This window comes from Lutzomyia longipalpis, chromosome 2, assembly GCF_024334085.1.
Source record: "Lutzomyia longipalpis isolate SR_M1_2022 chromosome 2, ASM2433408v1".
Classification (NCBI taxonomy): domain Eukaryota; kingdom Metazoa; phylum Arthropoda; class Insecta; order Diptera; family Psychodidae; genus Lutzomyia; species Lutzomyia longipalpis.
Genome location: NC_074708.1, coordinates 19,012,923 through 19,036,645, shown reverse-complemented (window position 1 = coordinate 19,036,645; position 23,723 = coordinate 19,012,923). Strand labels below are relative to the sequence as shown.

Sequence of the window (23,723 nt, the reverse complement as noted above, 5' to 3'; positions counted from 1 at the left end):
AATCAGTTATTTTAATTTTCGTTTTGTGAGTGAAGGTTTGTGCAGCGGAATTTTCTCATTTTCACCCCAAATTTTCATTTTAGTGATTGCGACAAACGAGGAAAATGGAAAATCAGTCGCCCTTAAGACGATCTAATGTTGGGGTATTCAAGGCGAAGACCCGCTCAAAACGTGCGGGGCTCCAATTCCCTGTGGGACGTATCCATCGTCTCCTGCGCAAAAGAAACAACCCTAAGAGAGTCAGTGCTGGTGCTTCAGTTTACCTGGCTGCCGTCTTGGAGTATTTGGCTGCTGAAGTTCTCGAATTGGCGGGATATGCTGCTCGTGACAACAAGAAGGCCAGGATCATTCCACGTCACCTCCTGCTGGCCATCCGCAATGACGAGGAATTGAACAAGTTGCTCCTTGACATAATGTTCTCTTTGGATTCACTTCGACGCAATTAATTGTGTACGGTAATCATCATAGACTTAGACTCATAGACTGGCAATCGCCATATAAACTATATGGGACCGCGCGTGCCAGTCCAAAGTACCTCGTAACGGTCATTTTTCAAATTTTCTATGCTCTTCACACTCCATTTACTTTCATTGGAGAGAAGAGCACAACGAGAGCTTAAAATTAAAATAACTGATTTTGTTGCGCCAACAAAACAAAATCAGTTATTTTAATTTTCGTTTTGTGAGTGAAGGTTTGTGCAGCGGAATTTTCTCATTTTCATCCCAAATTTTCATTTTAGTGATTGCGACAAACGAGGAAAATGGAAAATCAGTCGCCCTTAAGACGATCTAATGTTGGGGTATTCAAGGCGAAGACCCGCTCAAAACGTGCGGGGCTCCAATTCCCTGTGGGACGTATCCATCGTCTCCTGCGCAAAAGAAACAACCCTAAGAGAGTCAGTGCTGGTGCTTCAGTTTACCTGGCTGCCGTCTTGGAGTATTTGGCTGCTGAAGTTCTCGAATTGGCGGGATATGCTGCTCGTGACAACAAGAAGGCCAGGATCATTCCACGTCACCTCCTGCTGGCCATCCGCAATGACGAGGAATTGAACAAGTTGCTCCTTGACATTGTTGCATTTGAAGATTCTTTTATTTGCCACAAATTCAATTTTGTACACGGTGGCCGGGGCGGTGTGGCTGGAGATGCTTTCTCCGTCGCTGGCGGTTGCCAAAAGAGACCGAGTTTTCGCTGCCAGAGCCCAAGAGCTCTTTCTTCCTTCTCATCTAGGCGCTCTGAGCGCCTCTCGTTGGGAATAGCCAACACACACCCCCCGGGTCTCAAAAAAACAACAAAAAAAATGATTCAACCCCTAATATAAAAATAAACTAAATAGTGACTCTACGTTAAAAGCAAATGGATATTATCTACAAAAACGAGTATGTTGAGAGAGAATAGAAAAAAAAATACAATATGATCCCATTAAATGGAAATCAAGAAAAAATTTTAAAGATTTTGCACAAAATCAAGCCTTCGCATAAAGGCCGACCTAATTTCTTAGCGCCAGCGAAACAGCTTTATTATAAATTTATTTGACTTCTTCTTTTCAAGTCATTTTATTTTCATAAAAACAAATTTTATCATTCACGTTAAACTTCGAGAGTAGATATTGAGATAACTTTATCCATGCATTTCGCATTCATCTCGTCTTCCGCCCACACGGCGCTGTTCAATTGCAATCATCCTGAGTTACCAGGGAGTCTACGCGATTTTTTTTCCACCTGGCCACTGATCTTCTGGGCCAACCACTGTATTGTTGGGGTGATGGAGACATTCCTGTCCGAGCGAGATCTTATCTCATATCTGCGCTACAGACTACCGAACATCACCCGTCCCGCACACACCACTCACAGAGACATCCCTGACCGAGTGAGATCTTATCTCATATCTACACTACGGCCTACCGGCATCTCGAGCCACACACACCACCAACGGACATTCCTGACCGAGTGAGATCTTATCTCATATCTACACTACAGCCTATCAAATGCCGCCGGTCCCAAACACGCACACGCAGGCATTCCTGACCGAGTGAGATCTTATCTCATATCTGCACTACGGCCGATCAAATACCTACGGTTCCACACAAATCACACACAGCATTCCTGACCGAGTGAGATCTTATCCCATATCTGCACTACGGCCTAACGAATACTGCCATCACACTGGGCTGAATGCAACTCATAACAAGTGGTTCAATTTTTCACGATTAATCAAATTCTCAAATCCGTAATCCCACAAGAAGATTAACAATCTTGCAACGAACAGGTGTTTGTTCAACGAGTACAACGTTCTTTACCCTGAATAACGCCCATCTCAATTGTTACTCTCTACTGAAAACACTTCATGATAAAATATAAATAATTAAATTGTGACGTCCTTAGACGGATGAGGATTAGACAAAATGCTGGCTAATTTTAAATAGAAAATTGTATCGCAAATGTCGATAACGATTTTTCTTTAATGAACTTAAAGTTCTTTTACCTTGAAGTTCTTATTTTTCTCCCAAAACTACACGATAATGGTCGACCTTCGTGCAAAAACATGGGCTTTTAATTGGAATCGTAGCAGAGAAATAAATTCTTTTCAACCATAGTTGATTCTACTTTATACGAATTCCAGCGAACAAGTTGGAAGCAAAAAAGAATGACACTATCGCTGACGATAGGTCTGGCCAAACTTGCTCGGTAGCCAATTTACTATGTCCTCAATTCACAAGGAAAAATTATTAGGGGAGGGCGGGGCTAATAAAGTCACTTAAGGGTTTGGAAAAAGCTTAAAATATCATATTTCCTAGCTAGATAGAACAAAATGATCTGAGAAAGAGTTGTAGGGCAGTAAATTTCCTAAAGAAATGAGCTATTCATTTCACTTTAACTATTTGGGAAATATGATATTTTGAGCTTTTTCTAAACCCTTAAGTGACTTTTTTAACCCCGCTCTCCCCTACTAAAGGAAAAGTTAAATTCTCTCAACAACTTACGTGTACGCAGATAAATCCTTACAGTTGATGTAAATTTAAATGAGAAAATCCAAAAATAATAGCACTTGTTGCCTCCTGATGATCCATCCGATGACCTTGCGATTCCACTAGCCTGGTTTGATGTCCTTCCGATGAAACATTGCTCTCCTTTTCGTCTTCATATCCTCCAGTTCGTACGTTTGACCGTTGACTGACACCACTTTGCTCTTCACCCATGGGCAGAATTTGGCTTGCACCTTCTTCTTTGCGTCGGAGAGAGTAAAGGATCGCCTGTACACCACATCCCCAACCAAAAATCTACCTGGTTTTTTTCTTAAATCATATCGCTGCTTAGAGGACTCGTGTGACTTCTTTAAACTATCCATCGCTTTTTTTCTAGCTAATTTTAATGTCTTCATCTTATCATCAAACGACGGTACCGTATTCACATCCTGATGCAAATATTCCTCCGCGTGAGTGATCATCTCCTGTCCGAAATTCAAATAATACGGACTAAATTGCGTACCTTCATGAATTGAAGATCTTATCGCCATCCCTATTTCATTTAAATGGTTGGGCCAACCTGTGTGCCTAGTGCCTATATAAGACTTTATAGCGGTTAAAATCGTTCTATTTACCCTTTCTGTCGGATTCGCTTGCGGCATATACCCCGCCGTAAACCATTGAGTTACCCCAAGATTTTTCAAAAAAGATTCTAACTGCCCAGACTTAAACGCACTACCATTATCAGTAAGGATAACACGTGGAACTCCAAAAATAGGAAATACGTTTTGAGACAATACCTTAATGACAGAATTAGCTGTAGAATTACGAAGTGGAAAGAGAAGTACGTACATTGTTAATTTATCTATCAACACTAGAATAAATTTATGCCCCAATCTACTCGGCACTAACGGTCCAATAAAATCAGCTGATATATGTTCCCAAGGACGTGTTGCTACTACATGCTTTCCCATTGGTGGTGTTAGGTCATAATTTGAAGCTCCAGTGGTAAAGAGAGCTAAAGCGCCACTCAATACCACCCATCACTGGGGTTGTGGGTTCGATTCCCGCAGCGGTTCGCCGTTTCTGGCCTGGCGCTTCCTTCCCTTTCTTTCCTTTCTACTCCACAGCTATTCCTTTCCTGCTCGGACGACTGCTGCCCCCAACGGGATGGAGCCAACACCAGCATCAGCGCTATCTGCGAGACGGAAGGGCAACAAGTAGACAGAGTCCCATAGTCGTGTGCCGGTCAATCAGCGATAATGTGCAGCCGCATACAGTAAGTGCCTGCGTTTGCGGAACTTCCTATATATATGGGACGGAGCCAAAGATGAACAGAGCAATCTGGTGGCGGAGGGACAACGCTGGTAAAAAAAAACCGATCTACACTGTGTGGCCTGCCGAACGAACACCAGTGCCCAGCGTCTAGTGCTGAATGATTGCGGAACTTCCCGTGCAGTCGCCACCGACGGGACTCTCCCCCTACAAAATCTACATTGTAACAAAAACATTGTAATTGAGTAGGAATAAAGGGGATGCACAATAGGCCCACATGGGCCGCAGTGCACAAGGAGATGAAAGTCTCCGGGCCCCACTTAGCGTAAGCGTAAGCGTAGGTCATAATTTGGAGATTTAGTCTCTTTACAAATTTCGCATTTACGGTTATAATTACGCACATCAGTCCTTAAACGAGGCCAATAAAAATTTTCTGTTATCCTACGAAAAGTCTTAAAGAAACCAAAGTGAGACGAAGTTGGATCATCGTGGTATTTTTGCAAAACCGCCTGACGTTCCTCCTTAGGAATACAGCACCGCCATCTATAACTATATGTATTCAATGGGGTTTTGTACCTAATGTACTTATAAAGTCGCCCCTGCTCAATCTTGTACTCCGAATATTTACTTGGTGATTTCTCTACTTGTTCATATAAATCTTCGTACCATTTATCATTGACAGTTGAAGTTAAATTAACATTTCTTGAAAGAAAATCAGCTACTACGTTATTTTTACCTGGACGATGGATTACTTCAAAATCATATTGCTGAAATTCAAGCAACCAACGCCCTATACGACCGCGAGCTTGTTTTTGCGATAGGATCCACTGTAAAGCAGAGTGATCCGTTTCAAGAAAGAATTTTTTGTACAATAAAAATTGAGAGAATCTACGGAGACAAAATAGACAAGCGAGCGCTTCCTTTTCTGTAGTGGAATACTTCTGTTCCGCACTAGTGAGCTTACGTGAAATATAGCATATGACTCCCTCCTCCCCTCCAGACTCCTGAACAAGGACTCCCCCCGCACCAACATCGCTAGCATCTGCACGTACGATAAAAGGCTTGGAGTAATCTGGCAATGTTAAAATTGGAGAAGAAACCAAAAGTTTTTTTAATTCCACAAAACCCTGATCCGCCTCCGGGGTCCACCTAATGTTCGACGGATTACCCTTAAGCAAATCTGTCAGAGGAGCAGAAATACTCGCAAAATTAGGAATGAAACGTCTAAACCATCCTGCCATACCTAAAAAATGACGTAAACCTTTAGCTGTTTTTGGTGTTGGAATATTACAAATCGCCTGAATTTTACCATCATTAGTGCTTAACCCTTTTGTGCTTAATGTATATCCCAAACAATCTAACTCAGCCATGCAGAATTTTGACTTTTCTAAATTAATTGAGAGATTAGCTTTCTTCAACCTTCGTGCAAATTCATTCATCGTTGAAATGTGAGAATCAAAATCTTTAGACAAAATTATGATATCGTCCAAAAAGCAAAAAACATTGGGTTCCAAATCACACCCAATTACAATGTCCATTAATCTTGCCATTGTCATGGGGCTGTTCACTAACCCAAATGGCATTCTCTTATAACAATACATTTTTCGTCCTGGTATAGCAAAGCTAGTTTTAATTTGACTTTCCTCATCAAGAGGTATTTGTAAAAATGCATCACTTAAATCAATGGACGATAAGTATTTAGAACATTCGATTCTATTAATGATGCTCTCTAAATTGGGAATTGCATATGCGTCTCTAACTGTTACTTTATTCAAAGCGCGAGCATCAATGCAAATTCTAATTTTTTCTGATTTTTTCATTACAATATTCGGTGGCGAATTCCAAGGTGAAAACGAAACTTCCCTAAGTACACCCATCTTTTTAAGCCTTTGGATTTCTTTATCTACCGCTGGCAATAAATGATAAGGGACTGGATAAGAAGGTTTCCGTACAGGAGGATTGTCGCCGGTATCGATATTATGTTTAAGAATATCGGTACAGCCGAAATAATCATCAGTAGTGATTAGAAATTCTTTAATTGCTGAATCAAGTCGCGTTCTTTCCGAATCAGATAACACAATGTAATTTTTTTGACTTTCTACTGGGGTTTCTAAATTTGCTGACAGTGTGTTAATCAGCACAGGTTTGATTCCAAAGGCATACCAAAAATCTATACCCAAAGTTAGCGGGACAGAAATCTCTGGAACTAACAACGTTGGAATTAATTTAGTTTTCCCCTTAAATGTTATCATTAAATCAACATTTTTTGACGAAAGATACGTTGAGCCATCAGCTACTCTTACAACGATATTAGAGGACCGGGGTATTAATTTAAGAGTTTTTACTAAATTCATACACCCACACCCTAATATACTTTGTGATGCACCGCTATCAAGCAATCCCAAAGCTTCATCAATATCAAAAATTTTTACGTTAAGATGAGGACGATTATCTCCTTTCGGAAAAATGAAAGGCAATTCATTCTCAGACGGAGAAGAATTGTGTAAACTATCGAATTCTGAAAGTATTTCATTATCTGAATCTAAATCAATTAAATTATGTTGCACGGATGAACAAAGAGTTGAATTAAGCATTGTCTCAGGAAAACTCATAAGATCTACACTGTCGGAATCGCCAACAACGGGGAGATTTTTTGACGATTCCGCGACCTCAGACTCACCCTGAATTACTGAGTCGCGGGTGGTTCCCCCTGTTCTGGATTACAAACTGGGCACAGACCATGAATTGTTCCTACTTTTCCGCACTTAAAGCATACATACTTGGGTCGGGTTTTACACTGCTTAACACTATGACCGCTATTTTTGCAATAAACACAAATTACGTTGGAATTGGAATTATTTGAGTTCTGAGAATTGTTGCGCCCCCCTTTCCGCCCATTTCCGTTCTTACGTGTTGAATTATTTCCATTTTCTTTACTGTTCTCGCCCCTCACAAAATTTCCTCTGGAAACTGCGGCTACTTCTTGAGTATTTTGCGAAGAATTCCCCCCGCACCGACCATTTTTCCCTTGGAAATTGTGCTGAGTTTGCGAGTTCCCCCCGCACCGACCATTTTCCTGTGCATCTGATTGGGATTCCACTGCATTCATTCTTGCGTTCCTCTGCCTCCGGTCAAGGTAATCATACGACCTATTCCTTTCTATCAGTTTCAATTTCTCAGAAAGTTCCGCCAAACTACAGATATCAAAAAGAAGCAGTGCGTTAGATATTGAATAATGCAAATTCCTACGGATTAAGCGTATTTTTTCTGACTCAGGGATATCCTCCACTAACTCATCAAACAATGCTAACATCGACGCAAGAAAAACTTCCGCATTTTCTCCTACACCCTGTTTTCGTTCTTCGATTTTCTTCCTAATGGCAAAATCGCTCTCTAAATTGCAAAAAGCACTGAGAAATCTTACACGAAACTGATCCCATGTACAATTCATCAACGTCTCCGAATAGGTATCGTACCACACCTGAGCTCCCTCTGATAAAAGTAAACGCATTGACCATACTACCTCCTGGAGTGGCACTCCCTGCACCATCGCCATTCTTTCTACATCCCGCAAGAATATCTTTGATGTCTTCTCATTACGATTGCCGGAAAATTTTAATCCCCAATCTTTCAAATGCAAAGGTTTTAAACGTCTTGGTGCCTGTATATCTACACGTCGCCCTACGTATGCTGACTCATTACGCGGGGTATGGCTACCTGACAAATTTGGTTGTGGGTGGGGTCTGGAAATACTCATCTGTTCAAAAGAATGCTTCATTTCCTCTAACATTTGACTCAAACGATGGATCTGCAACTGTTGCTGATTGTATTCCTCAACCGAAACACCACTGTAAACATTCCTATCTGTTGGAGATGTATACCCACGATTGCGAACACTAAACTCAGGGGCATTTCCATTCAAAGAGGATCCTGACGCACCTCTAAACGTCTTATTAAGAACATGACTATTCCTTGGACTGGGCTGGGGTTGTTGTACTGCGTTATTGGGTGGGGTTCTACGAGGAATAGTTCCTCCTTCTATTCTTGGAGTTTTTGTTATCTTATCACGCAAAAGTTGACGAATTATCGCTACCTCACGAAGAGCTGGCCCTGTAATTTTACCTTTGGGATCGCGAGCATCCGAAACGTAGTTAAGCGTATTTTCAATATGTTTTAATGCCGTAAAGTTCCTATTTGACTCTCTATGAATGTCGAGAGACAATCCTATATCCGCTCTAAGTTGTATTAATGACTGCAAAGCGTCATCACGAACTTTTTCCGCATTTCCCTCAACTGAAAACAATGGAGCTCCATTTTCAACCGCGGCTCCCAACAAAGTTCTAGCCTCTTCTTCAGACGATGGAAACTCTAAACCGCGTGCTTTTAATTCCCACTCTAATTCCACAATACTTAAACACTCCACATCAAATCTTTCCTGATCCATTTCACCTTACAAAACTACAAGAAAAATTAAACTAAAAACGAGTTTCCCAATTTTTCAACAAAGTTTCAAACCCTAATTTTAAGCTACGTTACTAATAATTCCACCGCGCAAATAAACACGACACTACAAAACTCTCAATTGGCCATTTTTTCACTTCCGCCAAGACCTAATTACCGTTACCGGTACCGCTAACCACTTTTTCTTTCCCGAAAATTACACCAAATCACCCACAAAAATTAACCTCTAAACTCCCAATTTCGCGGAAAAAACAAAGATTTTTTCTCAAAAATTCCCTTCACAAATTAGGATGAACGGGTGGGTGGGTTTATGGGTACTTACGGGTCACCTTTACTCATAAAAAATCCTCAATTTCTTCTTCCTTCGGTCGTTCGGGCAGCTTGCAGTTGTGTCCCACGATGGGTGTCGCGTTTCGCGTTGCTCGCAGAGGTTTTTCCGTGACGAATCTCGGTGAAATACCTTGCTGTCAGGCTGCGTTGGACTGGATTATTTTGCTCGGGCGCCAATGTTGCGTTTGAAGATTTTTATTTTGCCACAAAAATTAACTTTTACAAAAAGTAGCCGGGGCGGTGTGGCGGAGATGTTTCTCCCAGTGCTGGCGGTTGCCAAAAGAGGAAGAGTTTTTGCTGCAAGAGCCGAAGAGCTCCTCTCTCGCATCTCCTCTAGGCGCTCCCAGCGCCTCTCGTTGGGAATAGCCAACAATCATGGAACATTTTTATGTTTTTAATTACTTCTAAACGAAATCTTAAATCAACAAAAGGGTTAAATTAATACGTTTTAAGCATAAAAAGTCGTACACAAGGGAATTAGGGGAATTTTTCTTGTGTGTGGTCAATACAAAACCTTTAATCAAAATTGCAAAAATTAATTCGCGATTTTAGCAAACTTATAAAAACTCCATGTAGCGGATACTTTCGCAAATATTAGCGTTAATAATTGCTAAATATCCCCAAATCAAAAGTCAATCATAACGCGTCCAGTTATAAGAGTTGGTGTCCCACAACGTGTAGAAGTTTGTTTATGCGTTGTAATGCGATTTGTGAGCGGAATTAGTAGGCAAAGTTGATTCTTTTTCGTGAAATTCAGTAATTTGATGCAAAAAAATGGTCATATCTCTGGTTCTATAACACCTACAGAAATTTCTTGACTAGTTATGGAAAGGTCTTAAAATAAGCTAGAATATGGGATAAATTTTGATACTTTTCAAGGTCACCTCTAGAACACAAAATGGCGGCTTTTTGTTTTACTAAAACAGTTTTTCGCAATTTTCGTCCTCAAGGAATGGTTCTAGATGTTTCTGATGTTCTAGAAAGTTATAGAGAAATGCAAAACCTTTAATTTGATACCAAGTTGAGCGAAATCGGACAAGCCGTTCAAGAGATATGGTTCTTAGAACTTTTCAAATTCAAGAATTTTTCAAATAGTTATATCTTCTAAACGGCGACATAGATTTTCTTCATTTTTGGACTGGTGACAGATATTGAGTCAGGCTACAACATATCAAAATTTAAAAGAAATCGATAATGGGGATTCGGAGATATTGCTCCTTAAAGTTAGGCAATTTTTGTTTTTGATTTTAGCGCCTCTTGCGGATGTTTTTGAAACTTGAAATGTTCTAGACAGTTGTAGGGCTTCGCAATACCTTTCATTTGATACCAAGATGGTCAAAATCGGTCAAGCCGTTCTCGAGATATATCGAAAAAACACTTTTTGCTTTAGGCCGCCATATTTGCTAAACCGCTTGACCGATTTTCAAGTATGAATTGTTGATGAAAACGTCTCACTGAGCCCTACAACATACTAAAATTTCAGATCTCTAGCTTTAAGGGAACTGGTCAACGGTATTTCAAAATGGCGGACGGCGGCCATCTTAGATTTTGAAAATGCGAAAAAATGAAATTTTACACCCACATTTCTATAGAAAACTTCAAACCAGAAGTGTCTATCTGTTACCGTTCTCGAGCTATGAAGCAAAGTATAGCGCAGAGGCCGGCAGGCCGGCCGGATCAAAAATTTTCCACCACCATTTTTGGAACGTGGGTTGTCTGAAACGTGCTCATACCAAGTTTGAGCCCGATCTGAGGTGGTCGGTTTGTCGGCTGAGGGGGAGATTTTTCTATGCGCCAAATTATACAAATGTTTCCAGAATGTTCTAAGAATTCCCCTAGAAAAAAATTGTCCATCTCTTTTTCTCCAATGCGAAAATGTGCTTAACTTTGGAAAATCATTCTGTAGCGAGTTTTCCCAGCGGATTTCCCCTGCAAGTGTTATACCAAATGAAAGATAATTAATAACGCTACAAAATGAGATATTTTAAAATTGGTCACGTACAATACTGGAGAAATGGGAAGCGAAAGAAAAGTTCAATGTTGGAAAATCTCGCGAGTTTTCCACCGGAGGAAAATGGTTTAAATATATATTGTTAGGCTTTTAAATAGCTTTCATATGACACAGAAAAGAATTTTCTAGAATAACTAGAAATTAAGAAAAAAATCAAAGAAGTTTGCATCCGATTTGACATAAAATGTGAAAATTCGTATATTTCCCAGCGCTTTTCCGGGAAATGACCACGCTTTTCTTGAGTCTTTGACAATGCCCTATGATAATTTAAAAATTAAATTTGGTTACTTCTTTGGGGACTGATTCATACTAAAATGACTAGTCCTCTTTCTCCCCGGGCCACGAGATATTTCACGTGAATTTCACTTGTTTTTCACCGATTTTCCCACTTTTCACGTTTCCACGACACAGAACAATAACCACACCAATGGTTTTTCACTCACTTGTCGCGAAAAACTCGTGAAAATTGCCGGAAAATAGGAAAAACAAGAACAAATTCACGTGAAGAGCAAAATTGCGTGAGACTGGCAAGATCGGTAAAATGCGCGCCAAATTGTTTGTTTACATTTTTTGACAAATCTCGTGGCCCGTCAAGGCCCACTGCCGCCATTTGTATCATTCTTTAGTTCTGTTTTCTCTGACTAAACGAAAACAAAAACATTATAAAAAAACTATCGGGCGCCAATTTGCTTTACATTGCTTTCAATTTCTTATTAATAGTTTTAACACTTTCTTGGTTTTTTCGTATATAGTTAATGGATTTTGCATGAAATATTATTTTAATAAGAAACTTCTCTAATTTTTCATTTTAATTTAATATTTTAATTAAAATCATCCTCTGGTTCTTTTGGAAAAAAAATCAAAGAAAAATGTAAGAAAATAATTATTTAAAAATAAAATCAACTTTCCCACAAATTAAATTCCCTCTGTGAAGGAAAAGCCAGTTAAAGCCACGCCAATTGTAGCGCGGAATTTTATAATTGCACCATCGCGTAATCTTTCAAATTGCAATTAATTGAAAATTGAAATACCTTCTATTGCAGAATCCAAGATGTTCGAGGAAGTGAGTAATGCGAAGAACTCACCTGGCTGCCGCCAGTCGGGCAACAATCAATTCTACCTGGCTGGTTCCTCATGGCATCCCTACCTCCCACCCAGTGGCTTTGACACCTGTGCCATTTGCACGTGCGATCCTGTCTCCCTGCAGATCTCCTGCTCCAAAGTCCAGTGTCCACAGCTGCAGTGCAGCGAGAAGGATGCCTATCGTCCGGATAAGAAATCCTGCTGCAAGAAATGCCCCGAGGTACGTTGCAAAGCAAAATTGAATGGTCTTGGCTCCTTGTCAATTTATGAGCAATTTTCAGCGTGATTAAGTCAATTATTTGTGATATATTCTTCTTTTCTTATTAAAACACCTTCTTCTTTAACTACTTCTTTATTCCACGTGTTACTTCTTCGATCGTCATCCCGAGAATGAATACATTATGACAATGTGGGGGAGGGCGACCTCTATGGAATGATATTTGAATATTGACCGTTACAACACCCTTCCCCTCGAGAAAAAATGAAGTTCTCAATTAAATTCACATGATATACAAGGGTCGCCCTCGGAAAAGATTCGGCTTAGATGTTCAAACGATCAGGGGGTCTTCTATTACGTTTAGGTCTTCCCTCCGGTATTTCTGGTGGTTTAATATAAACCTCCAGGGCAAGATCGTCATTTGGTTGAGGAACTTCCTCCAAGGCATCCTCGAACCTATCCTCTTCATTTTCATTATTAATAGGGAACTCAGGGGTGGACCTTTCCCGTGCACTGTGTTCATGTTCAGAGATCTCCCAGTACTCATCCACTTCAACACTGCCCAAACCTACTTTATCTCCGACACGTCGCAGCTGATCTATGTGTCTCTTCCAGATTTTTCCTTGATCCATTTTTATCATGTAGTGAAGACTACCCAGCTTTTGTGATATTGTCCCAAAACTCCACTTCTTTCCTCCTTGTCTGTAGTTTCTAGCTGCCACTCGGTCCCCTACGTTCAACTTTCGAACTCCAGCTTTTTCCTTGTATTTAATCTCCTTCCTCACGCTCTCCTCCCCCGGCAAAATGAAATCCAACCTTGAATGAATTTTTCTACCGAAGAGTTTCTCACTTGGCGATATTCCCGACGTGCTATGGGGGGTTCGTCTGTAATTAAGGAGTATCGAAGACAACTTTAGTTCCACATCTTCTTGACTGACATCCTTAAGCATCATGAGCTTCTCTTTAATAGTCCTCACATAGCGTTCTGCTTGTCCATTAGTAGCTGGGTGATATGGCGCTCCCATTTTATGATCGATCCCATTTCTCTTACAAAATTCTTCGAATTCCTGACTGATAAACTGACGTCCTTGATCCGTAACCAACTGTTCAGGTAGGCCATGGGTGGCAAAAATTTTCCGCAATTCTTTAATCGTATTCCCAGATGTCGTATCCGTCACCACAGCTACCTCTGGCCATTTTGAGTAACTGTCAACTACGATAAGCAACCACTTACCGTGTATTGGTCCCGCATAATCTACATGAATGCGTTCAAAAGGTTTGTTCGGCTCTTCCCATGCATGAACAGGTACTTTTGGTGGATTTGAACGGTTTTCTTGGCAAGGTGTGCAGTTCTGCACTAATTCTTCAATGTTTTTATCCAGAGATGGCCACCAACAGTATGCTCTTGCCAGTTGTTTCATTTTCGTAATTCCTACATGTCCTTCATGTAGCTCTTGCAGAATTGTTTTTCTGAATCTTCCTGGAATATACGTTCTCAGTCCTCTCACTAGACAGTCGTTCTTCAGCGAAAATTCTTCCTGATCAATTCCAAACCGATCCTCTTTTCTAATCTTTACTCCTGTACGCAATCCTTTGATCAGTTTTGCTACTTCAATGTCGTTAGCCAACTCCTGTCGAATGTCGTTCCTCATCACTGGAAGGCTGTCTATTAGGTTAATTTGTGCTACTTCTGGGTCATCTGTTTCGTATTCTGAAGTGGTCGGTAGAGGCAACCTTGACAATCCATCTGCATTCCCGTGAAATTCTGAAGTGCGATGCTCAACTGTGTAGTCAAATCCTTTCAAAAACACCGAATAGTGTTGCATCCTCAATGCTGTGTATACTGGAATTCCTTTTTCAGGATTCATTATTTGGGACAGTGCTTTATTATCTGTGATAAGCACGAATTTCTTTCCGTACAAGTACGTAAAGAATTTCTTTACTCCAAAAATTATGGCGTATGCTTCCTTGTCATGCTGGGCATATTTCCTCTGAGTATCCGTTAGTGACTGTGATGCATAAAATAGTGGCCGTTCTGATTTATCTTCGTACCTATGGCTTAGGCAGGCTCCGACCCCCACAGGGCTTGCATCCACTGCAAGAACCAATGTCTCATTCGGGTCATAATGTGCCAAAAAGGTATCCTTACTCATTTCCTGTTTAATTGCCTTGAATGCATCTTCACACGTTTTGTCCCATTCAAAATTAACCTCATCCCTGAGCAGATTAGTAATCGGACTTATTATTGTGCTGAGATTTGGAAAAAATCTCCCATAATACTGTACAAACCCATTGTATGCCCTTACTTCGTCTTTATTCTTAGGCCATGGCATGTTCATGAGGGCTTCAATCTTCGTCGGGTCCTTATGGATACCATTTCTATCGATGACGTACCCACAATAGCTGATCTTGCTTGCGAAAAATTCACATTTCTCAAAGTTCACTCGCATATTCCTCGCTTGCAGTCTCTTCAAAACCTCTGTCAGCCTCTCCAAATGTTCCGCATTATTCTTTCCCGTTATTCTTATATCATCCAAGAATACTTTCACGCCAGGAATATCTTGTAGCATAGATTCCATAATTCGTTGCCAAATTGCCACTGCTGACGCCACTCCGTACATCAGTCGAGTCGGTTGATACAGCCCCTTGTGAGTATTTATTGTCAAAAGCTCCCTATCTTCTTCTCGGACTTCCAACTGCATGTATGCCTGGGATAGATCCAGCTTGGAAAACTTATCTCCTCCTGCCATGTCTGCGAAAAGTTCTTCTACTGTTGGAAGAGGATGCTTATCTACAATCAAATTCGGATTCAACGTAACGCTATAGTCTCCACAGAGTCTCACATTTCCTGTTGCCTTAGGGATAGCTACAACTGGGGTAGCCCATCTACTCTGATTGACTTTCACATAAGCTCCATTCTTCACTTGCTTCTCTATTTCATCCTCAATTGCTTGCTTCTTAGCCAATGGAATTCGCCTCGGTCTTAGGAAAACTGGTTGTGCATCATCCTTTAGCTTCAATTCTGCCTTGCATCCTTCTACTTTGCCCAATGAATTCTCAAAAACCTTGCTATAAGTTTTCTTCAATTTTCCTATCGCTAACTCCATCTCTTTCTCCGCCTTCCTTTCGTCCTCTTGAATTTTATTTACTGTTATGATCTCATTCCAATCAACCAGTGCATTTTCCGAGCCCATTCCCTGCCCATCAAAGGAATTTTTGAGGATTCCTCCGCCACATAGAGATTCAAGCCGTGGAGTTCATACTCTTTTACCCTGACTGATACCTTCAGGAATCCCACAATATTAATCTTTGTGCCATTAAATCCAACAAATTTTCTCACAGTCGCGAAAATTTTTGAACGAGGGAACATTTTATCTCTGCAATTCATGCTAATTACAGAGATGGGGGAACCACTATCTACCTCAAAAGCCAAATCTTTTCCCTCTACTTTTACATTTAGCATTATCTTCTCCACTGACTTACTCTCCGCATACAACAAATCTTCCACTTTATTCAATTTCTCTTTTTCCTTCTCTCCTACATCCTTCTTCTTTTCCTCCCCTTTTCCCATACAAACTTTAGACAAGTGCCCTTTCTTATTACAAGTGAAACAAGTCTTATCTTTATGATTACAATCATTTGCAAGATGTGTACTCACTCCGCACCTGAAGCATTTCTTCCTGGCCCCTCTTGCTTCCTCTACCGCATTGCCTTGTTGCTGGGATGGACGGTTGCTGTTGTTTCTGTCCTCTATCTTCAAAACCTCTCCTGTTTCCTTCGGATTCTTCGCGATAGTTTCCTCTCCCTTCTCAGAAATTTCCATTGCCTTGGCAGTGTCCAAGGCTATCTCTAGAGTTAGATCTCTCTTCTCCAGAAGGCGACGTTGAATTGCATTGTTTCGAAGTCCCACAACGAACTGGTTCCTCAGTGACTTCTTCAAATTTTCGCCGAATTTGCAGTGCGTTGAAAGTTTCCTCAAAGCTGCCAAAAATTCTTCGCAGCTTTCTCCGTCCTTTTGCTTCCTCGTTTGAAAGGAGCCCATGCGCTTGATATGGACGAAGTACCTAATTGAAGGAAACGCAGAAAACAATTTTAACCCACCCAGTCTTGTAGGGAATCAAAAAAGGATAAAGAATCGCCAAAAATATTCACCATTTTCCACTGGGGTCACAACGAAAAAAGGCAATAAAGTTTTGTAAAAATTCAAAAAAATTGACCGCCATTCGCCATTTTGTTCATTTTAATGCATGAAGCATATGTTTCAATGCTTCGTCAATATGAGCTTGTCGATGACAGTTTGACATTTCATTTATTTTTTTTTGGGAGAAAATAAAAAAATTGCGTATTTTTTAGTTTAATTATCGTGGTAAATGTGTTTTACGTGTTGTTCAAGAGTGATTTTTATATTTGAATACCTGAAGGATGAATTCCCGCACAACTTGTGACCGTCTCAGCGAGCACATCATTGGTCGTGGAAAAGGTCTTGGGAAAGGTGGTGCCAAAAAACATCGTAAGGTTTTGCATGACAACATCTAGGGAATCACAAAACCAAGCAATCCATCGTCTTGTCCGTCGTGGTGGTGTGAAACGCAAAGGATTCCAGCGCAGATGATCTCTCAATTCGTGAAAAAGCCATCTTCAAGACGATCCACGACCAATGTTTTTGGATTGCTTTGCTTTGTAACGAGAGATGTGCTCGCTGAGACGGTCACAAGTTGTGCGGGAATTCATCCCAGGTATTCAGACATAAAAATCACTCTTGAACAACACGTAAAACACATTTACCACGATAATTAAACTAAAAAATACGCAATTTTTTTTATTTACTCTCAAAAAAAAAAAGAATGAAATGTCAAACTCCCATCGACAAGCTCATGGCAAAGCATTGAAACATCTGCTTGATGCATTGAAAGAGACAAAATGGCGAATGGCGGCCAATTTTTTTTGAATTTTTACAAAACTTTATTGCGTTTTTTCTCTGTGACCCCAGTGGAAAATTGTGAATATTTTTGGCGATTCTTTATCCTTTTTTGATTCCCTACAAGACTGGGTGGGTTAAAATTGTTTTCTGCGTTTCCTTCAATTAGGTACTTCGTCCATATCAAGCGCATGGGCTCCTTTAAAAATCTCCACAATTTCCAGAGGTTCCGGGTCGAGACATTCCCGCATTTCATCGCAAATCTCTTTGTACGTCAAATCTCTTGGAACACGTGGAAGGATCCTGTCGCAAAGTTGATTGTATGCTGCGAAACTCATGTAGTGAATCAACAAGCTCTTCTTCTTTGGTTCTTCAGTGACATTAAATCCCTCGAAAGTATCCTCCATCCTTGCCACAAACCTTGACCATGTGCCTTTTACTGGGTCAAAAAATTCCATATCCGTCGGAAACGCCATGGCCGGCGTTACGTTCACCCTATTTTGGGGCGCTTCCAGCCCCCTCATTCTTCCATCTGCTGCACGAGCCCCTTGGGCCAATTGCTGGTATTCGTCAACCATCCTGTCGCCACTGATATATTCTTCTTTTCTTATTAAAACACCTTCTTCTTTAACTACTTCTTTATTCCACGTGTTACTTCTTCGATCGTCATCCCGAGAATGAATACATTATGACAATGTGGGGGAGGGTGACCTCTATGGAATGATATTTGAATATTGACCGTTACAACAATTTGCATTGCTCCTCATGCGCTGTGAGAGAAATCCAATTTAGTAAATAAAATTATACATCTATTTCATGCTCAATTAAAATTATAAATTGTCGTGATTGTCGTGTTTTTTTTAATTTGGATTAAGCATAACTGCCCAATGATTTATGGAGGCCTTAAAAATTGTGCCACAAAAAGCTTTTGCATTCAAGTATATTTGGCAACTATATTTTAGAAAACTCGCTTTGATTTATTTAATTTTGTCGAAACAAAGCTTAATCTACAGTGTCTTTTAATTACTTTCTATATACATACTGTAACGTTTTGTGGTCGTATCCTTGCTGTCGTCCTGTCCGAAAGAATGGCATTCGTGATTCGCCACCTTTTTCGCCTCCACACCCCATCCCTTCAGAGGTCACTCAAGCCACAATTCCCTACCACCACTTAGCCTCCGAAGGGCCCCAAAGGGCCTCAGCGAGAAGCGTCATTGAGGGCAGTAGGAAGGGGCGTAAGCGGCGCCAAAAGGGGGAGAAATGGCCCGTCTAAAGAGAGGGCCTTATGAGGGGGAGGGGGCAAAAAGGGGCAATACTCACGATTAATCCGCGATGTCCGCCTCTCACGATGGCTGAACCCAAACTGTCCCCCTGCACTTAATGTGCAGTGGGTTTTATTGGGTGGCTCGGTATGGAGCCGAGCCGAATTATACGAGTTAAGGCAAAAATCGTTACAATACTTACCTACAAAATTCAATGCAAAAATAACATATTTTTTTACATTTTTTCCCAACAGATTCGTGTAGAAATATATAGAGGAGATAAGGCACATCCGGACTTACTAAAAGATCAAAGCTTCACACCCAATAAAACAGCTTCGACACAGGAGATCCTGGCAAATGGGGGCTGTTCCCATGCTGCAACAGTGTACGAAAATGGCCAAGAATGGCATCCTTTCATCTCTTCTTATGGTGAAGAAAAATGCGTGGATTGCCGATGCAAGGTAAGTTTTTTTCTCAATTCTCGAAGGAATTTATTGTTTCGAAAACCCCTCATTTAAGGAAACAATATGCGTATATGCTTGTAGAAGATCAAAAAGCCGGCAAATATGTGCCAAAAAATGATAATAATGACGTCACTATTGTATCTTATGTCTATTTTCATAATTCGAAACATTCGTTTCAATGTTTCATCGAAGATTTTTGATAAAGCATTTTTATGGTTCATGCCTTAAAAGAGACATGATAAAGTGACGTCATTTTTTGTATTTCTATACCAAATCAAATCAGCGTATTTTTGAGTAAATGCTGAGGGAAAATAAGAATTTTCTGTGAAGATTTCTTTTTTTTTTACTCCTCTACAAGACAACGAATATTTTGATTATTTCCTTTAACGAAGAGTTTTCCCATACATGAATGAATAAACTCCTTTAAGAAAAAAATTTTTGTAAAATTCTAACTCAAAATTATATAGGATGGCATCATTCAGTGCAGTAAGAAGAGGTGTACACGATCTGTGTGCAATAACAGGATACTGGGGAAGAATAACCGCAAGGATAAGAATAATGTGGATGAATGTTGCTCAGCACAGTGTCATCGTGTGAGGAATCACAATCACAATGCAAGAAGGATGCGACGAGAAAGAATACGGGATCGTCATCAACAACATGCTAAGAGTTGAAGGGACTCACATAAAGTCCTTTTCCCGCATTCATCCAACAAAAAAGTGCATCATTTATGGAATGAAAAAAAAAGAAATTTGGAAAGTTCAATATTTCTTTTATACACAAAAATAATGTAAAACAAAACCTTCACATCTTATATACGTGTCATAATATCATTTACACTGTTTGTCCCAAAAAATGAATGGTGATTTTATTTATTTAGCGAGAGAGAACCAAGAAAACATTTTGTAAGATTCACACACACACATTTTAGTTTTTTCTGTGCAGAAAAACAAGATTTTTCCATACAAACTTTAATAAAAAAAAACAACAAAAAATGGGAAGACCAAAAGAATAGGAAAAGTGGAAGAAAAAAAATTAAATATATATTTCCTTTTAGTGGAAAACAAGCTGAAAAATTGTACAACTTTTAAACTTATTATTATTAGGAATGAAATTAGAACTTTTAATGGTGTGGACATTTTGAAGGAGAAGTAAAAAAAATCAACAAATTGGCTTCAAAAATCGCGATTTATGGAAAAAAAAGTGAAGCAATTAGTGTTTTAAGTTCTGTTGTTACCACGTACCAAAGAAGACTGAAGTGGGTGATGGAGTATTTTTTTTTATAAAAAATCATTATAGGAAACAAAAAAAAATGATTTCAGAAACCCAATCATTTTTGAAAATTATTTGCAAAAAAAAACACAATAAAACAAATTGCAAAAAAATGGACACGTTTGAAATGTCTCGTATAAATTATTATTTGTTCTATAGGCGATAAAAAAAATGATGAAAGAAAACCATTTAACATGAAAAAAAAGTAACTAAAGCGAATTAACGTGATGAAGATGAAAATTAAAATATTAATACAACTTCATTCTCGGAAGAACTGACGAAAGGACAAAGAAATGGGAGTGGTAGATGATAGGAAGAAGGTCAACAAAAGAGGATTTGTCAGTGTGGACGGAAAGAAAGAACCTCCTGCATTATTATTATAATTATTATTATATACAAAATACTTAATATTCTTTACTCTGTTGTAAAAGTAATATTTTCTACACAATAAAAAAAGCAAAAAAACAATAAAATTAATTTAAAAAACAAAGCACTTAATCCTTCTTATTTGCCCTTTTCCTCCCCGAAAAGGACGCAATGTTTGAGAGTCTTAAAAATAAACTAGAAACAGACACTAATCTTGAGCTCCATTTTTTTTAATTTATAATTATTTTAAAGAAAAAATATCATAATTAATTTAAAGTTAATAAACTCATTGAAAAAGTGAGGAAAAAGTCTATTCTTTCATTAAATTTATTAATAAAAGTAAAAGAAATAACTTAACTGAAAATTATACACTGAAAAAAATATTCTTATATAGGAAACAAAATCGCTTTACAAATTTATAGTCTCTGAATAATGCTATATTAAAGTTTTTTTTTCTTCATTTGAACCTTCTCTCCAAGTGCAGTTTCAAGTTTGCAATGTTTTTTTTTATCTTCAACCAAACTTATATATACATAAATAAGTATAAGTATATGAAAAAGAAATATTGATGAGAGAAGGAATAAAGAGATATCTAATGCTAATTAATTTTGATATTCATCTTATAGAGGGGAGAAAAAAATGTAAAGAAAATGAAAAAATGTGTATAGAGGAAGTTAATTGTATTTCTAAAATGCAAATAATGTATACAAAGATTTTTTTCTAACTACAAATACAAAAAAAAATGAAAAAGGAACAACAAATTATATGACATCTACTTACTATTATGTATATTTTACAAAATAACATCTTGTATTATAAAAAAAATAATTAAAATAATAATGATTAACCAAGCTTGTTATTATAAATAATACATTAAAACTGAATGAGAGAGCAAGCGAAAAAGAAGAAAACTTACGAAAGAACAGTCTAAAAAAGAAAAATTTTACTTATTATTTTACCAACCACTTTTCGCTCTCAGTGTTTTCACTATTATGCGTCAGTGGAGGCGCCCGGTACCAGGCGCAAACATTTCACTTTTTCAGCCAAATAAAACATCTTTTTCGGCAATATTTCTTTCTTTTTTCTTTTCCTCATCCCCTTGTTCTTGGATGATTTTCACGATTTGTAATAAAATTCTTGCAAAAAATATTACATTGCAAAAGACTTTTTGGAGCCTGATGTCATAAAAATGAACTAAATTGCAGCACAAGAAACTTGCTGAAGAAGAGCCTCATGCTGGTTCTTTTTTTGTGTGTGTGTGCATAATTTCCAAGCAACTATCGCGATTGGCAATTATTCTTGTGCCTTTTACCATCAGTTATTGCAATAAAATTGATTGCCATGTGGACTCACTTCATGCTTCCATTTGATGCAACATAATTGAGATGGAAGGACAGACAGAACGGTGCTAAATGCGCGAGCAGCAGAACATCGCCGGAGAAAACTGGGAACATAAAATTCTCCTCACACACATTATTTACAATTAAAATATTGTCACTCGCTTTATTAGTTTCTTTTTCTTTTCTTATGCTTTTTTTCGATTCCGGGACCAAATGGTCATCATAATGCTAGAGCAATAAATAAAATCCAGAAATGGTGTATCCTCACAGTGCACTTGAGTTGCCACACAGAATGCCCCCTCCTCAGTGGACGTACTCATTGGGCATGTGGTAGTTTTGGGGCTCCACAATTACGCTCGTGTACTGCGGCCCTGGTGCCGCCTTGTAGTCTGCGAAAACGGGCTCGTGGTGCGACAGTGGCGCCCCATGGTGGTGGTGCATTTGACCAGTGTTAGCGGGTACAGCCGCCGCACCAGCAAAGCAATTCATAGCACTAAACTGCTGATGGTGTCCCAACTCTTCGCCGCCATACGCCGCAGATTGCGCCGACATGGGTGGAGTCTGAATCATGTGCATCCCCGATATCTGTTGCTCACCTAAATAAACATTCAAAATTTCATGAAATTTTTCGGGAATTTTTATCAAAAATAAAAAATTTCATTCATCCGAATTTTACGGATGGTCCTTATTCAGCGACCAAGAAACCCTTGAAATTCGCTTGAAATCTTGAAATTTCAGTACAAAATTCAAAGATTTCAAGGGTTTCTTGGTCGCTGAATTAGGCTCGAAATTTCATTTTCTTAAAAAAAAATAATAATCCTTTAACTGTAGGGGAAGATTCAAAAAAAGGTCAAAAGAGGTCGGAATTGGGCCACTATCCCCTGATTACGAATTTCAATGGGTCAAGCCGAATTTTCTTTAAAAAAATTTACTATCTTCATCACCTTTTTAATGTAGGGGAGACTGGGGTTAAAAAAGTCACTTAAGGGTTTAGAAAAAGCTCAAAATATAATATTTCCCAAATAGATAAAGCGAAATGAATAGCTCAATTCTTTAGGATATTTCTTGCCTTACAACTCTTTCTCAGATCATTTTGTTCTATCTAGCTAGGAAATACGATATTTTAGGCTTTTTCCAAACCCTTAAGTGACTTTATTAGCCCCGCCTTCCCCTAATGTGATTTTCTTTAAAAACAAAACATTTTTGCTTTAAATTTTTACCTTCAGAGCTGCTACAACTGTTGGAACTCGCAGAAAATGGCCTCAGAGCCGAATTGGGATCATGAGCATCGTATGATGCAAAGAATGTATCATAGTACGACGTATTATCAGCCCCAAAGTCCGTCCCTTGGAGGCCACCCTGCTGAGGCAAGTAGTGATAGTGGTCATAGTCAGAATGTGCCTGATAATTTCCAGGAATCTCCTTAATGGGTTGCTGCTGTGGCGTCGGTGGGTGGTGATGATGAGATGCTGCGGCTTGTGGTGGTGCCGCCACTTGATGGTGTTGCACCGCCGGAGTACTCACAGTATTGGCCGTGGGGGTGGTCATTTGGGGTGGTGTCTGCGGTGTAAGAATTGGGTCATTCCGCATTGGTCCCTGCACTTCATTCAGCAGGAGATCCTTGCACTCCTGACTGCTCAGTACGTAGTTGACGCTCACAATGCAATGCGGCCGGGATGAGCGAGTGTTGTGCACAACGGTTGCATACGATTGCACCCACGTCCATCCACCACCCTTTGTGAGGAATCTGTAGTATTTTGTT

General features: G+C 39.3%; 4 protein-coding genes across 4 annotated transcripts in view; 1 reads left to right on the top strand and 3 right to left on the bottom strand.

The window, feature by feature from the left end:
* Positions 1-23,723, bottom strand: part of LOC129789442 (uncharacterized) — an 885,568-nt gene that overhangs the window by 606,760 nt on the left and 255,085 nt on the right. The gene's annotated exons all lie outside the window — the stretch shown is intronic.
* LOC129789300 (chaoptin) overlaps positions 1-23,723 on the bottom strand; it is a 316,756-nt gene that overhangs the window by 127,924 nt on the left and 165,109 nt on the right. The gene's annotated exons all lie outside the window — the stretch shown is intronic.
* The window catches only part of LOC129789310 (dorsal-ventral patterning protein Sog), a 75,308-nt gene that overhangs the window by 22,777 nt on the left and 28,808 nt on the right, over positions 1-23,723 (bottom strand). The window lies entirely within an intron of this gene.
* LOC129789464 (dorsal-ventral patterning protein Sog-like) lies at positions 12,083-21,691 on the top strand. Its single transcript, XM_055826291.1, has 3 exons — positions 12,083-12,342; positions 18,774-18,980; positions 19,451-21,691. Exons 1-3 carry the CDS (start codon positions 12,091-12,093, stop codon positions 19,655-19,657), a joined length of 666 nt encoding a protein of 221 aa, XP_055682266.1. The 5' UTR covers positions 12,083-12,090; the 3' UTR covers positions 19,658-21,691.